Source organism: Salvelinus alpinus, chromosome 4 (genome assembly GCF_045679555.1).
Source record: "Salvelinus alpinus chromosome 4, SLU_Salpinus.1, whole genome shotgun sequence".
Classification (NCBI taxonomy): domain Eukaryota; kingdom Metazoa; phylum Chordata; class Actinopteri; order Salmoniformes; family Salmonidae; genus Salvelinus; species Salvelinus alpinus.
The window spans coordinates 17839999-17853569 of NC_092089.1; the positions used below are offsets into that span (position 1 = coordinate 17839999).

The 13571-nt window shown below is 43.2% G+C and overlaps 2 protein-coding genes across 4 annotated transcripts in view; one reads left to right on the forward strand and one right to left on the reverse strand.

Moving 5' to 3' along the window:
• Positions 1-939: 939 nt before the first annotated feature.
• On the reverse strand, positions 940-6944 carry dscc1 (DNA replication and sister chromatid cohesion 1). 2 transcript variants are annotated; one of them, XM_071395779.1, is made up of 9 exons: positions 6645-6944; positions 5616-5787; positions 3655-3789; positions 3004-3094; positions 2678-2816; positions 2247-2299; positions 1944-2098; positions 1343-1491; positions 940-1149 (listed from the first exon to the last, which is right to left on the reverse strand). In XM_071395779.1, the coding sequence occupies exons 1-9, from the start codon at positions 6815-6817 to the stop codon at positions 1038-1040; spliced, it is 1179 nt and encodes a 392-aa protein (XP_071251880.1). In that variant the 5' UTR covers positions 6818-6944; the 3' UTR covers positions 940-1037. The 2 variants fall into 2 exon arrangements, with proteins under 2 accessions (XP_071251880.1, XP_071251881.1); XM_071395780.1 differs by lacking the exon at positions 6645-6944 and adding an exon at positions 5921-6281.
• A 106-nt stretch (positions 6945-7050) lies between these two features.
• Positions 7051-13571, forward strand: part of deptor (DEP domain containing MTOR-interacting protein) — an 81015-nt gene continuing 74494 nt past the window's right edge. Inside the window, exons 1-3 of one of the 2 annotated variants that reach the window (XM_071395777.1) lie at positions 7051-7177; positions 8147-8230; positions 8638-8733. In XM_071395777.1, coding sequence (XP_071251878.1) covers positions 8217-8230; positions 8638-8733 — 110 coding nt within the window. In that variant the 5' untranslated portion in view covers positions 7051-7177; positions 8147-8216. Of the gene's footprint in view, positions 7178-7762; positions 8013-8146; positions 8231-8637; positions 8734-13571 lie in introns of those variants that run through there. The other variant, XM_071395778.1, reaches the window with a different exon arrangement.

A 13571-nucleotide genomic window follows, 5' to 3' on the forward strand; every position in this document is an offset into this window, starting at 1 on the left:
CAGGATGCACCTGAGCTCAATTTCAAGTCTCATAGCAAAAGGTCTGAATACTTAAAGGTATCAGTTATTTTTAATACATTTGATAAATTTTCAACAACTAAAAATTAACTTTGTCATTATGGGGTATTGTGTGTAGATAGCTGAGGATTTTTTTATTTATTTAATATGGTGTAACAAAATTTGAAAAAAATCAAGGGGTCTGAATACTGAACAAAAATATAAACGCAACATGTGAAGTGTTGGTCCCATGTTTCATGAGCTGAAATAAAAGACCCCAGAAATGTTCCATATGCACAAAAAGCTTATTTCTCTCAATTGTGCACACATTTGTTTACATCCCTATTAGTGAGCATTTCTCCTTTGCCAAGATAATCCATCCACCTGACAGGTGTGGCATATCAAGATGCTGATTACACATGATCATTACACAGATGCACCTTGTGCTGGGGACAATAAAAGGCCACTAAAATGTGCAGTTGTGTCACACAACACAATGCCAGAGACATCTCACGTTGAGGTAGCGTGCAATTGGCATGCTGACTGCAGGAATGTCCACCAGAGAACTGAATGTTCATTTCACTACCATAAGCTGCCTCCAACGGCATTTTAGAGAATTTGGCAGTACGTCCAACCGGCCTTTTGACCAACCTTCGACCCCCGGGCCCCTCACGCACAATTTAAAAAAAATATTTAGGAGAAAATCATGTATTGTGCTTTTTGTTTATATTTTATCCTAACCTTGTTTCCAACAGTAAAATATTGGGTTGGATAATTTTTATGTTCTTTTAGAAATTAAAACAAATTTTATTTGAAAGCCTTCTTGTCACTGCCCTTCTGCCTCTTGCCACTGGAGGTCACTAAATGATCAAACTGTGACATTATGAATAAAGCAGAAGATATACAGTATAGGTGGGAGGAAAAACACAAAGTAGGTAATAATTACAAAAACATTAGATTTTTATTACAACATTTTAACAAATACAACAATACACAGATTCCAAACAACTTTGCTGGTCAATTAAGATATCCAATCGTCTTCATGTTGCCACTGTCCTTCTTGAATTGAAGACTTTAATTCCGTTTTGCGTGGACAAACGAGCGTATTTGGTCAGAAGAGCTCCAGTCGTTTGCTTTTCTCCACACAAGTCCCTGTATGAAAATAACAACGATTGATCCTCAATACTTTAACACAGAGAGCTTTCCAGATAAAGCAAGAAAGTTGGACCAACACTACCTAGCTGTGTCTGACACCACAAACATCTGGCACACAAGTCTAAATCTCTAAAAGTCATTATTGTACAGTACAGAAACAACGGTCATTCTGATGCGCAGTTTTACTCACTGTATGTAAGGGGTGATGTCCTCCTCGGTCCACTTCTCTCTCATGGTGAAGAGATGGGTGAATCTCTCCAGTGTGTCCTCGGGAAGATCTTCCACTCTCAGCAGAAATATGGTCTCTGGTTTGGAGCTGCGGTCCACAAGGGCTAGACTCTGTATACAAACCCATAACCATCTGGATGATCTGGTAATCATGTCTGCCAACAACCACCACGTCTTTAAAAATGTGTAATTACCATATTTCTAAAGCTAAAATAAAGCCTGCTGTAATGCCTAAAACGTAAACATCCATTATGAGATATTTTGCTGTAGAATCTGAGAATAGTCTTGTCCACATGTAAAAAAAACTGTGTCGTTAAAGACATGCTCTGGAATTTTGACTAGTAAGTATTTTTTCAACTTCCCGAGTTGGGCTGGATGTGTCAATGTGTAGTTCATACATGCATAATCTGTGCGCAGAAAAACATCCTAACCTCAAATTAGCCACGAAATCCCTAATTTTCTGGAAGCTATGTGGCGCCATTTTCCCTACATTTTCTGCACTAGGTTTAATCTGGAAAACTGGCCCATCCATCTGTGCGCTGCCAGTCTGTCCCCTTCCTCACCTTCAGCTGGTCCAGTCTAGTGCCCATGCCCTCTGGGACACTTTGCTGCCACACCTCCTGGAACTCTGCCATGTTGAACTTCACCGCGTTCTGCAGCAGCATCTGAGCTGTGGCTCTGCACACCTTGTCCTCGTTCAGCGCAAAGAACACCTCATCTGAAAAATATGACATTTTCGTTTCTGTTTAATATCAATTAAATAGCTGTGAAGAGCCAAAATAGTGCATGAGGGAAGAGGTACTTGGCTTGTGTGTCACTCTACAGCACACCAAAGCATTAAAAACGTTCAGTACTTTCTTACTTACCGTTGTCCGTGTAGCGCCTTCCATAACAGTTCAAGCTGTGCTCTATCATCTCCCTGGGCAGGAGAAGGGGTTTGGATGAGTATTAAACGAATACATGTATCCCCCCCACATGCATGCACACTTCAATGTTGTCATGACGATTACATCCAACAGAACAGAGCTTCCGCACTCTTCGGTTGAATGCACATTTAAAGATATTTGTTGTCCTGAGCCTTTAGTCAAATGTGGCCTTTGACAGAGCTTACAACATGATGACTACCTAAGTATTACATCAAACTACTCTCCACTTTTACATTTTATTTAACTAGGCAAGTCAGTTAAGAACAAATTCTTATTTACAATGACGGCCTACACCGGCCAAACCCGGACGACACTGGGCCAATTGTGCGCCGCCCTACGGGACAGCCGTAACGTTGCCTAACTGCACCTACTGTGGCTCCAGACGTCCTAACTCCTCCAGACTGACACGAAGAGGGACTTTACTGAAGGACCAGGACTCAGAGTCCACCAGCTGAGTGATGTGACCCAGTAGCCTCATCTCATAGTCAAAATCCAACAGCCTCCAGTAGCCTGGAATACACAAGAGGGGAACATGTGAAAAGAGCACAGGACAAACAAACACATCCTCATGCATGTGGATACACCAAGGCCAGAATGATATTTCATGTATAGGACACAAACCACATACAGTAGATCACATATCTAAATGGAAAGTGTGAGAAAATAAACATTTGGAAGATTTGAGAATCATTCTTACTGTTGACCTCACAGGCATGAATAGTCTGTAGCTGGGCCTCCAGTTCCTCCTCACTTGCTTGGATTCTTTCAAGCAGGTCTCCCATAGTGTACTGCCAAAAGGAAACGTTTTATCAAGCAGGTCTCCCATAGTGTACTGCCAAAAGGAAACGTTTTATCAAGCAGGTCTCCCATAGTGTACTGCCAAAAGGAAACATTTTATCAAGCAGGTCTCCCATAGTGTACATTTTACATTTGAGTCATTTAGCAGACTCTCTTATCCAGAGCCATACTTTTTTTTGTCCTGGTCTCTCGTGGGAATCGAACCCACAACTCTGGCGTTGCAAACTCCATATTCTACCAACTGAGCCACACGGGACTACCAAAAGGAAACGTTTTTTAAAAACAGAGAACGTTAGCGTAGAGGCAATGATCAACAATCCATAGGTTCATTTTACTCAGTGTACAATAGAGATGATGTTCTAGGGTGTACTAGCCTTTCTTGCACGTGTCTTTTCTTAGCGGCACTAACGTCGCTGATAGTTGCTTTATTGAGGAAAAGTTGTACCGACTATGAATGTGACAGTCCTACCTTAAGATTAATGGACTGTAAGTCTCTCTGGATAAAAGCGTCTGCTAAAATAGCATATAATATAGTAGAGTTAATAAGTACCTTCCCCTCCGGGACATCCTCCTGCCCACTGACACCTGGCCCCTCGTACGGATTCTCCATCAGAAGTTTCTTCAGCTTCTTTAGTTTGGGATGGCGCTTCCTCAACTCCCAGTAACTGTTAGAAAAGCCCCAAATCTGTTGGGGGGAAAAGGGTCATTTCTTAGTCCTGTATACATTTCAGCATGTTATTTCACACCGCAACATTCTGTAGGTACTGGAGAGCATTATTTGTGTGTAACATTTGGGGAAAGTCATACAGTATTGAGAACATTGAATGATGTGGGTCAGGTATTCCCAAACTGGGGTAACGACAAAATCTTTCACATTTACAAACAGTCCATTTATATTTTCCAACGGGGCTATACATTTGGGTGAGTTTTTTTCCCTCGCCTGAGTATCCTCGTTTCACTGCCAAAAATAAACTGAAACCATCTAGTGTTCAGCGAAATAACAACAGTGTCAAATACAGGTAGCCTAGTCAAATAATTAACATCCAATCACATTAAGCGTTACTCTCTCGCGGGAAACCTTCAACATTGCGCCGATATTTAGAAACGAAACATGACAACTTGAAAAATAAGCCTAGGGAGTTTGAGCGAGAATAAAGATGACTTTCGAGTAGTAAGACATGTATAAAAGCAACAGATACCATGAATAAGAAGGGGCTAGAAGAGTCTTATATGGTGAGCTACCGAGTAGCTAGGACAGGCAAGCCCCATACTATTGTGGAGGACTTAATTCTTCCTGCTGCTGCGGATATGGCTGGGACAATGCTGGGGGAAAAGGCCCCAAAAACTATACAGACAATGACTTCATCAAACAACACTGTTTCACGACACATCATTGACCTGGCAGGAGATGTTTTGAAACAATTACTGCTTCGTATACAAGCCAGTGAATTCTATGCGTTACAGCTGGATGAGTCAGCAGACGTGGCGGGTCTGGCACAGCTCCTGGTATATGTCTGTTACGTTTATGGGAGGTCAAATAAGGAAGAAATCCTCTTCTGCAAACCACTGGAAACCAGGACAACATGAGGATATTTTTAAAGTATTGGACAGCTTTGTGACATCAAATGGACTTTGGTTGTCCCTTTCATGCCCAGCCTCCAGTCCACTTACCGATATCTGAACAAGAGAGCCTCATAGAAATTGCAACAAGCGGTTCTGTGAATAAATTCTATTTAACCGGAAGCCACAGCCAGATTTCTGGATTGGGCTGCACTCAAGAGTATCCTGCCTTGGCAAATCGAGCTGTTAATACACAGATGCCATTTGCAACCACATACCTATGTGAGTGGATTCTTGGCCCTCACTAGCATGATAACTAAATACAGGCACAGACTGTGTGTGGAAAATGATTTAAGACTGAAACTCTCTCCAATACAGCCCAACATTGCAGAGCTATGTGCATCCTGTCAAGCACACCCTTCTCATTACAATTTTCAGTGAACAAATAAGGTTTTATATGTAAGATGGCTAAATAAAGAGCAAAATTATTGATTATCATTATATTATTATTTGTGCCTTGGTCCTATAAGAGCCATGTGTCACAACCCGGCTCATGGGAAGTGACAAAAACTCACACTCATTCTTATGTTTAATAAATGTATTGTGTAGTGTGTGTGTGGCAGGCTTACAATGATGACAAAAAAACAACATTTGAGAGTGCGCTGACCCTGGTGTTAGAGGGGGTACAGCTGGAGGTTGAATGCTTGAAGGGGTACGAGACTATGAAAAGTTTGGGACCCACTAATGTAGGTGAACACAGTGCATTAGAAAAACATTTAATACATCACAATGAACTGACTGTGTTATAATGTCTATAACTATTTAGTGTGCGGGTGTAAGCACGGTAACGTCATATCTACTGTACAGACATTCAATTCCAGATCAGTGATTTTCAAAATGGCTGTCACACAGGAGACATTCATTGTGTTCAGATAGTTGATAGACTCCTACCTGTGCATGGACCAGCTGAGAACTGGCCTGGTTGTCAGTAGTCAGCTGATCTGGAGTCAGGCAGCCAGGCACTAACAGCAGCAGGTTGGAGGTGTCGGCTATCTTCAGGTCATACGTCTTGTCTTCACTGCACAGGACAGCCCTCTCATCCAGGTCTCCTCTGATAACCAGGCTGCAGTGGAGAACAAGGATAAAGGAGAGAGATTGTTGACATCGTTGACGTGTAGAGAGACTCAACATTAAAACAGTCTCTCTACACGTCAACGTTAAACAGACTGTTTAATGTTGACGTGTTTAATGTTGACGTGTAGAGGAAGTGGCGACAGCTGGATGAGTTGTTTTCACCAGGGCTGGACAACCCTCCTCCTATAGAGGTAGTAGCTGGGTAGCCCTTGACCATCACATCACACATAAGAGTCATTGGATGAAAGGGTATTCTGAAGGTTTAAACAAGAGTTTAAACAAGAGACACGACGCTCAGTCTATACATTAACCCGCATCTCTTGGTAAGGTTTTTTTTATGTGATATGAAAAGTAGTGGGATTTAGGTTTCTAGGACTGTACTGCAATTGTGAATCGATTCAAGTTTAGTTTGAGTATTTGGCCGTTTTGGCTTCTGGAGCCAATTTGCCCTTTAAACAGAACATGTAAAGTCCTTGGACTAAGGAGTAACGGTAGACTCCATAAACCTTTAAATCCATCCCTGTTTCCGTCCAACACACCTGATTCAGTTTATCAAGGTCCTGATGGGGAAGCTCAAGCATAGAATCAGGTGTGTTGGAGCAAATGCCTGCAGACATCCGGTAAGACGCCAGATGGGTTGCCAACGCACACTACATACACGTAATCTGTGAACCCAGAACAAAATCTCGCGTAAACCAACCCGTCACCTGCGAATGTTTAGAAGAGACAACACACCGCACATATCTATTTACATAACTAGCTACGTCTATTAACGTAACTGTGTTTAATCTCTTAACTGTGTATTTATGTTGAATTAGCTACATTGTAACTATGCAGCTACTTTACCTCTTTCCTGCTTCTATGTGTTTACAGAGTGTGTCATCCAGTTCCATCAGGCAGTAGTCTCCGGACGAGACGCTTTCTCCAAAAGTTAAACAGTGAATTGTGTTCTGCAAATCATTCTCTTTTAGTTTGGCGATTTGTATGGTAGCCTGCACCTCTTCTAATGTTCTCGACATTTGGTTCTAATATATGCGCTAACTATAAATGTAATGAGAAATAATCTATTTTGTAGTGTACTCCAACCAAATATGATTCTCGCTAGATTAATTTTCCCGCAATATATACCGGAAGTACGAAGGCATATTTGATTGACATCGGCATAGGCCAATGAAATTCTCGATTACGTCACGTTGTCCCTCCTACAGTACAGTCGATTTATGTCCCCGCAGCACGCTGAGTTCACCCTACATGGGTGCACGGTGCTAAAAATCTACCACTGGAAATTATCAGATGGAACCCAACCTTCATCTACGGTCACTGAACCTAACCATAGCGCCAAGGGCGATGCGCTTGATTTAGCTCGTTTAGCACACCGAGTGAGTGCAGTTTGTTGGTTAGAGACTCGTCCACGTATCCGATTCTGTAACATTTTCATATATCGCGCCTTCTTGGTTTACTTCCACAGTGCCCACTTGTCTTGAGCGTTGCCAATTTAGCAACTTTGTCGCTATATTAAGCGAGTTTTCAGACCCCTCCAGCGACTTTTATTGGTAAAAGATTCTAGCGTCAAATTCTGATTTTCTTTTTCAGGCTGCCTTTGGGGTTTTGACACAGAGGGTTTCTATGATTTTGATAGCATTTAGCGACTTTTCCCACTCAATTCTGCCGCAAACAACAGTGGGAGAAGCTGTCTGTGCAACAGAAATCACATCAACGACGCACTCACATGCTGCGTTCACGTACTAGTTGAAACGAGGAAACTCTGATATTTCCTGGTTGCACGCGTGTATAACTACAACCTTGTGGCAAGTCGGACATTTCCGAGTTTCTTAGTTCCAACTAACACTTGAATGCGGCAATAATCAGAGAAGCACAACGTGCGGTGGGCGAGGGCGAAAACGCGACGTGGGGACCGCAGTTTTGCCGCATCAAGGCAAATTCGTGTTGTGACGTCGTCGCGGAAACGGTAAAACGTAATCTAGCGTCTTCTAGCGACAAATCAAGGAGCCAATAGCAGTAATCACCGAAAAAAAGTCGGCAACACTGCACGATGTCAACGTGCTGTTCATGGTAGGATCGCGTAGTAAACAGAGACAGAGGTGCGAGTGGAGTTCATTACTACTGAAGAAATCTATGCACATTTCACAAGGAATCGCTGTTCGTTGAATGAAGCTTTACCGACGAGAAAACAATATGGATACGTTTAGATGGGTAGCGGACCAGTTACATTTTTAGAATACAAAAGAAGTTAAACATCAAGCTAGTGTCCCCTCTTGCATAGCTATAGATAGCTTCTGTCCATTTTTCACTGTGTGAAACTTGTTTTTTTGAAATGCATTTCTCAGATTATGCTGCTGGTTTGCAAATCTAGGACAACGTGATCTCGAGGAACAATAAATCAGCTATTTTTCATCCATGGTGGTTGCAAGGTAAATTCTTTTTTTTTAATTATGCATTTAAATGTGCAAGTAATGATCAGCACATGTGTGTCAGAGATGGCCCACAGTAGGGGTGTTTTACCTGTGATCATGGAGGATATGATTGCACTGTGAGCTAACGTTATCTAAACTATCCCGTTTATTTCAATAGATTGTGCTGTTGATTTTCTGCAAATCTTTTTTATATACAAATGACTGGTTACGTCACAGTTATGACACTGACACAGTATAGCTACAGTCATTAGGACAGAATACAGTTGATCTATTCAGACGGCTTGTCAATGACATAAGGATAGGCAGCTATGTATGGTGTACTTTAGGTCGTTTTCACAGGCTATGATGCCTTTGGCTTGTGTACAGTATTTACGGTGCTGATCATTTTCCCGTTATTTTAACAGTTGTAAAGCGATGGATGGTATCGGGAATACAATGCAGAAGAAGGCTGCGGAGCTCGAGCGCATGGCCGAGGTTCTCGTCACCGGAGAGCAGTTGAGGTAGGAGTGGCTGGCTCGAGCTGAGAGCTCTGTATGATCCTGTTCAAACTGTGTTGCGGCTTTTCAAACAAAGGCGTGAATTGTACCCATTCAAACCAACGCACAGATACAATACCTTTTCTGCAATGCCAATGTGTATTGCGTTGTACTGGCCTAGTGCACACAATATGATTATTTCAAGTGTCAAAGGTTTTTTTGCATTGTGTAACTGAAAGCAATTCATTCATTGTGGTGTTAATCCGAAGATCACTGCTGCTTGTTTTAGTGGAAGAGAAGTAACACCTGCTATTTGTGGAACAGAGCATACACACACACACTCACACTCACACACACACACCCTTGGCCCATATTAGTGGTGCCATAAAAAGCATGATTGAGAGAACAGTAAGGGACAGCAGTGAGTGTAAAACGTCAGTGAAATGACTCATTATAATTGGCATTGAAACGTTTTATCACCTGTCAGGATGTGTGTGTGGAGGGGAAGTTGCTGTGTGTTTACAGATCTTTAACCTCATCATGGTCAAATCACATGGGTCAGTCAATAAACTCAATGTCAGTGTTCCCTATCACGGTTAATCTTTGACCCGCTCTAAAATTGTCACACTTAACTAGGGCTGTGATCATATCAGTATCGCATTTTTTTTTTCTATGGCGAAAATGAAAACAGGAAGCAGACCAAATCAAATGTATTTATATAGCCCTTCTTACATCAGCTGATATCTCAAAGTGCTGGGTGCAGCACCTCAGGAGTAAATGTCAGTTGGCTTTTCATAGCCGATCATTAAGAGTATCTCTACCGCTCCTGCTGTCTCTAGAGAGTTGAAAACTGCAGGTCTGGGACAGGTAGCACATCCGGTGAACCAAACTCTTTGGTTCTTTTAAAAACCTGCTTTGTGTAAAATATTGTGCGCTGTAACTTTGATAAATAAATACGTGTCTCTGAATGACAACGTAATGTTTTCCTAAAGAAGTTAAATCCGCTTTGTTACGTTTCCTTGCCACGATACTAACAAGTATTCTCCCGGCCCTACTTTTAACCTGCATGGCACAGTACTAGTCTGGTCTAGTTGGCATGTATTATAACCTGGCACACTACTATTCTGGTCTAGTTGGCATGTATTTTAACCTGCCACAGCATGGCACACTACTAGTCTGGTCTAGTTGGCATGTATTATAACCTGGCACACTACTAGTCTGGTCTAGTTGGCATGTATTATAACCTGGCACACTACTAGTCTGGTCTAGTTGGCATGTATTTTAACCTGCCACAGCATGGCACACTACTAGTCTGGTCTAGTTGGCATGTATTTTAACCTGCCACAGCATGGCACACTACTAGTCTGGTCTAGTTGGCATGTATTTTAACCTGCCACAGCATGGCACAGTACTAGTCTGGTCTAGTTGGCATGTTTTTCTCCCAACAAAGTAATGACCACATGCTTAATGTAACTAAGAACAGGAAGACTTGTGTCTCTAAATCATATCATTGACTAGAGGTCATCTGGGGATAGACTATGTCTGCCTCCCAAATGGCTCCCTGCTGCCTTTCTAGGGTATGGGAATAGAGTGCCCTGTCTTAGACATGCCGACACAGATGTTGCTGGCTACTGGCTAGCACTAGCAGCGCTGCCTGGGATAACTGGTCACAGCTGAACATGGTGCACCTGCCTCCTTTTTGGCCCAGTTGAACAAGAGTACAAGACATGCTGTTGTGCTGAAGATTAGCTCGTAGCTAATCGGCAGGTAGCCTAGTGGTCAGAGCGTTGGACTAGCGGGTAGCCTAGTGGTCAGAGCGTTGGGCTACATTTACATTTAAGTCATTTAGCAGACGCTCTTATCCAGAGCGACTTACAAGTTGGTGCATTCACCTTATGATATCCTGCGTTGGACTAGCAGGTAGCCTAGTGGTCAGAGCGTTGGACTAGCAGGTAGCCTAGTGGTCAGATCGTTGGACTAGCGGGTAGCCTAGTGGTCAGAGCGTTGGACTAGCGGGTAGCCTAGTGGTCAGAGCGTTGGACTAGCGGGTAGCCTAGTGGTCAGAGCGTTGGACTAGCGGGTAGCCTAGTGGTCAGAGCGTTGGACTAGCGGGTAGCCTAGTGGTCAGAGCGTTGGACTAGCGGGTAGCCTAGTGGTCAGAGCGTTGGACTAGCGGGTAGCCTAGTGGTCAGAGCGTTGGACTAGCAGGTAGCCTAGTGGTCAGAGCGTTGGGCTACATTTACATTTACATTTAAGTCATTTAGCAGACGCTCTTATCCAGAGCGACTTACAAGTTGGTGCATTCACCTTATGATATCCTGCGTTGGACTAGCAGGTAGCCTAGTGGTCAGAGCGTTGGACTAGCAGGTAGCCTAGTGGTCAGAGCGTTGGACTAGCGGGTAGCCTAGTGGTCAGAGCGTTGGACTAGCAGGTAGCCTAGTGGTCAGAGCGTTGGGCCAGTAACCGAAAGGTTGCTAGATCGAATCCCTGAGCTGACAAGGTAAAAATCTGTCGTTCTGCCCCTGATCAAGGCAGTTAACCCACTGTTCCTAGGCCGTCATTGTAAATAAGAATTTGTTCTTAACTGACTTGCCTAGTTAAATAAATAAAAAACTAGACATTATAACAGGATGTAAGCCTTCAATTCGGTAGGGTTAGAATGGTATTTTGACCCCTGCCTTTATAATTATAGTGAGGAAACCAAGCCGTGTGGATTCATGGCGGGTTGCCCTGTGGGTTTAGGTTACTCGCTACATAGTGCACTACTTTGACAAGAGCCCTATAGGGCCTCGAGGCTCGGACTGAGCTGCCAAATCTAATCCAGGAGACGCTAGACAGTAGTAGATTCTACAGAGACCTCTAATCCAGGAGACGCTAGCCAGTAGTAGATTCTACAGAGACCTCTAATCCAGGAGACGCTAGACAGTAGTAGATTCTACAGAGACCTCTAATCCAGGAGACGCTAGCCAGTAGTAGATTCTACAGAGACCTCTAATCCAGGAGACACTAGACAGTAGTAGATTCTACAGAGACCTCTAATCCAGGAGACGCTAGCCAGTAGTAGATTCTACAGAGACCTCTAATCCAGGAGACGCTAGACAGTAGTAGATTCTACAGAGACCTCTAATCCAGGAGACGCTAGACAGTAGTAGATTCTACAGAGACCTCTAATCCAGGAGACGCTAGCCAGTAGTAGATTCTACAGAAACCTCTAATCCAGGAGACTCTAGACAGTAGTAGATTCTACAGAGACCTCTAATCCAGGAGACGCTAGACAGTAGTAGATTCTACAGAGACCTCTAATCCAGGAGACGCTAGACAGTAGTAGATTCTACAGAGACCTCTAATCCAGGAGACGCTAGACAGTAGTAGATTCTACAGAGACCTCTAATCCAGGAGACGCTAGCCAGTAGTAGATTCTACAGAGACCTCTAATCCAGGAGACACTAGACAGTAGTAGATTCTACAGAAACCTCTAATCCAGGAGACGCTAGCCAGTAGTAGATTCTACAGAGACCTCTAATCCAGGAGACGCTAGACAGTAGTAGATTCTACAGAGACCTCTAATCCAGGAGACGCTAGACAGTAGTAGATTCTACAGAGACCTCTAATCCAGGAGACGCTAGCCAGTAGTAGATTCTACAGAAACCTCTAATCCAGGAGACTCTAGACAGTAGTAGATTCTACAGAGACCTCTAATCCAGGAGACGCTAGACAGTAGTAGATTCTACAGAGACCTCTAATCCAGGAGACGCTAGACAGTAGTAGATTCTACAGAGACCTCTAATCCAGGAGACGCTAGCCAGTAGTAGATTCTACAGAGACCTCTAATCCAGGAGACTCTAGACAGTAGTAGATTCTACAGAGACCTCTAATCCAGGAGACGCTAGCCAGTAGTAGATTCTACAGAGACCTCTAATCCAGGAGACGCTAGCCAGTAGTAGATTCTACAGAGACCTCTAATCCAGGAGACGCTAGCCAGTAGTAGATTCTACAGAGACCTCTAATCCAGGAGACGCTAGCCAGTAGTAGATTCTACAGAGACCTCTAATCCAGGAGACGCTAGACAGTAGTAGATTCTACAGAGACCTCTAATCCAGGAGACGCTAGCCAGTAGTAGATTCTACAGAGACCCAGAGGAGCCAGAGGAGCAGCTGTAATGAACAATGGCTGTTTTTGTTAACGTTCTCCATTTAACATTATAGTGAATCACCCCGATAAACACAAGGGCTATTCAGGACACGTCTTGAGGAAGATGCCTTTTATTCCTAGTTGTTCTTTAACTCATCTGCCGTCTAGTAGTTGTAGTGTTGTTCAGGGTCACTCTCACTGACCAGTCCAAGAGGCTACATAACATTTCCGTTACTCCGCTATGAACGTGTACTGTGGGTACACTTTGAGACAGTGTCCTTGTTAAGGTTAAAGGATCATTCATTTCGACATCTTGACTCACTTTCGTTGGCCAATCAATGAGTTTTGTCTTGTCTGCCTCATCCTCTACTCTCCTGCTCGGTTTAGTTGCACATCTGCTGTCTTTCGTCATCTTCGTACTGAAAGAGGAGCCAGAATACACAAGGAACCCAGAGTGTGTAAATAGTTCTTGTTCTATCCTGTCTGTCTGCTGAGGCCTGGGACATTTATTTAACTGTGCATTTAATGACCTGGATAGACACTCCAAATCACTCAGACCCGACTGATTTATATGACGTGCACCACCTACATAACAGCCCCTTATACATACTGTGGTGTCAGTTAAAAAAATGGTTAATCGTTCATTTTAATGTTTCAGTTAGTTAATTTGTAATGAGGACACCTGTCACATTTTATTGGAAGTGCAGCACCTACATAAGAACTTCTAAATC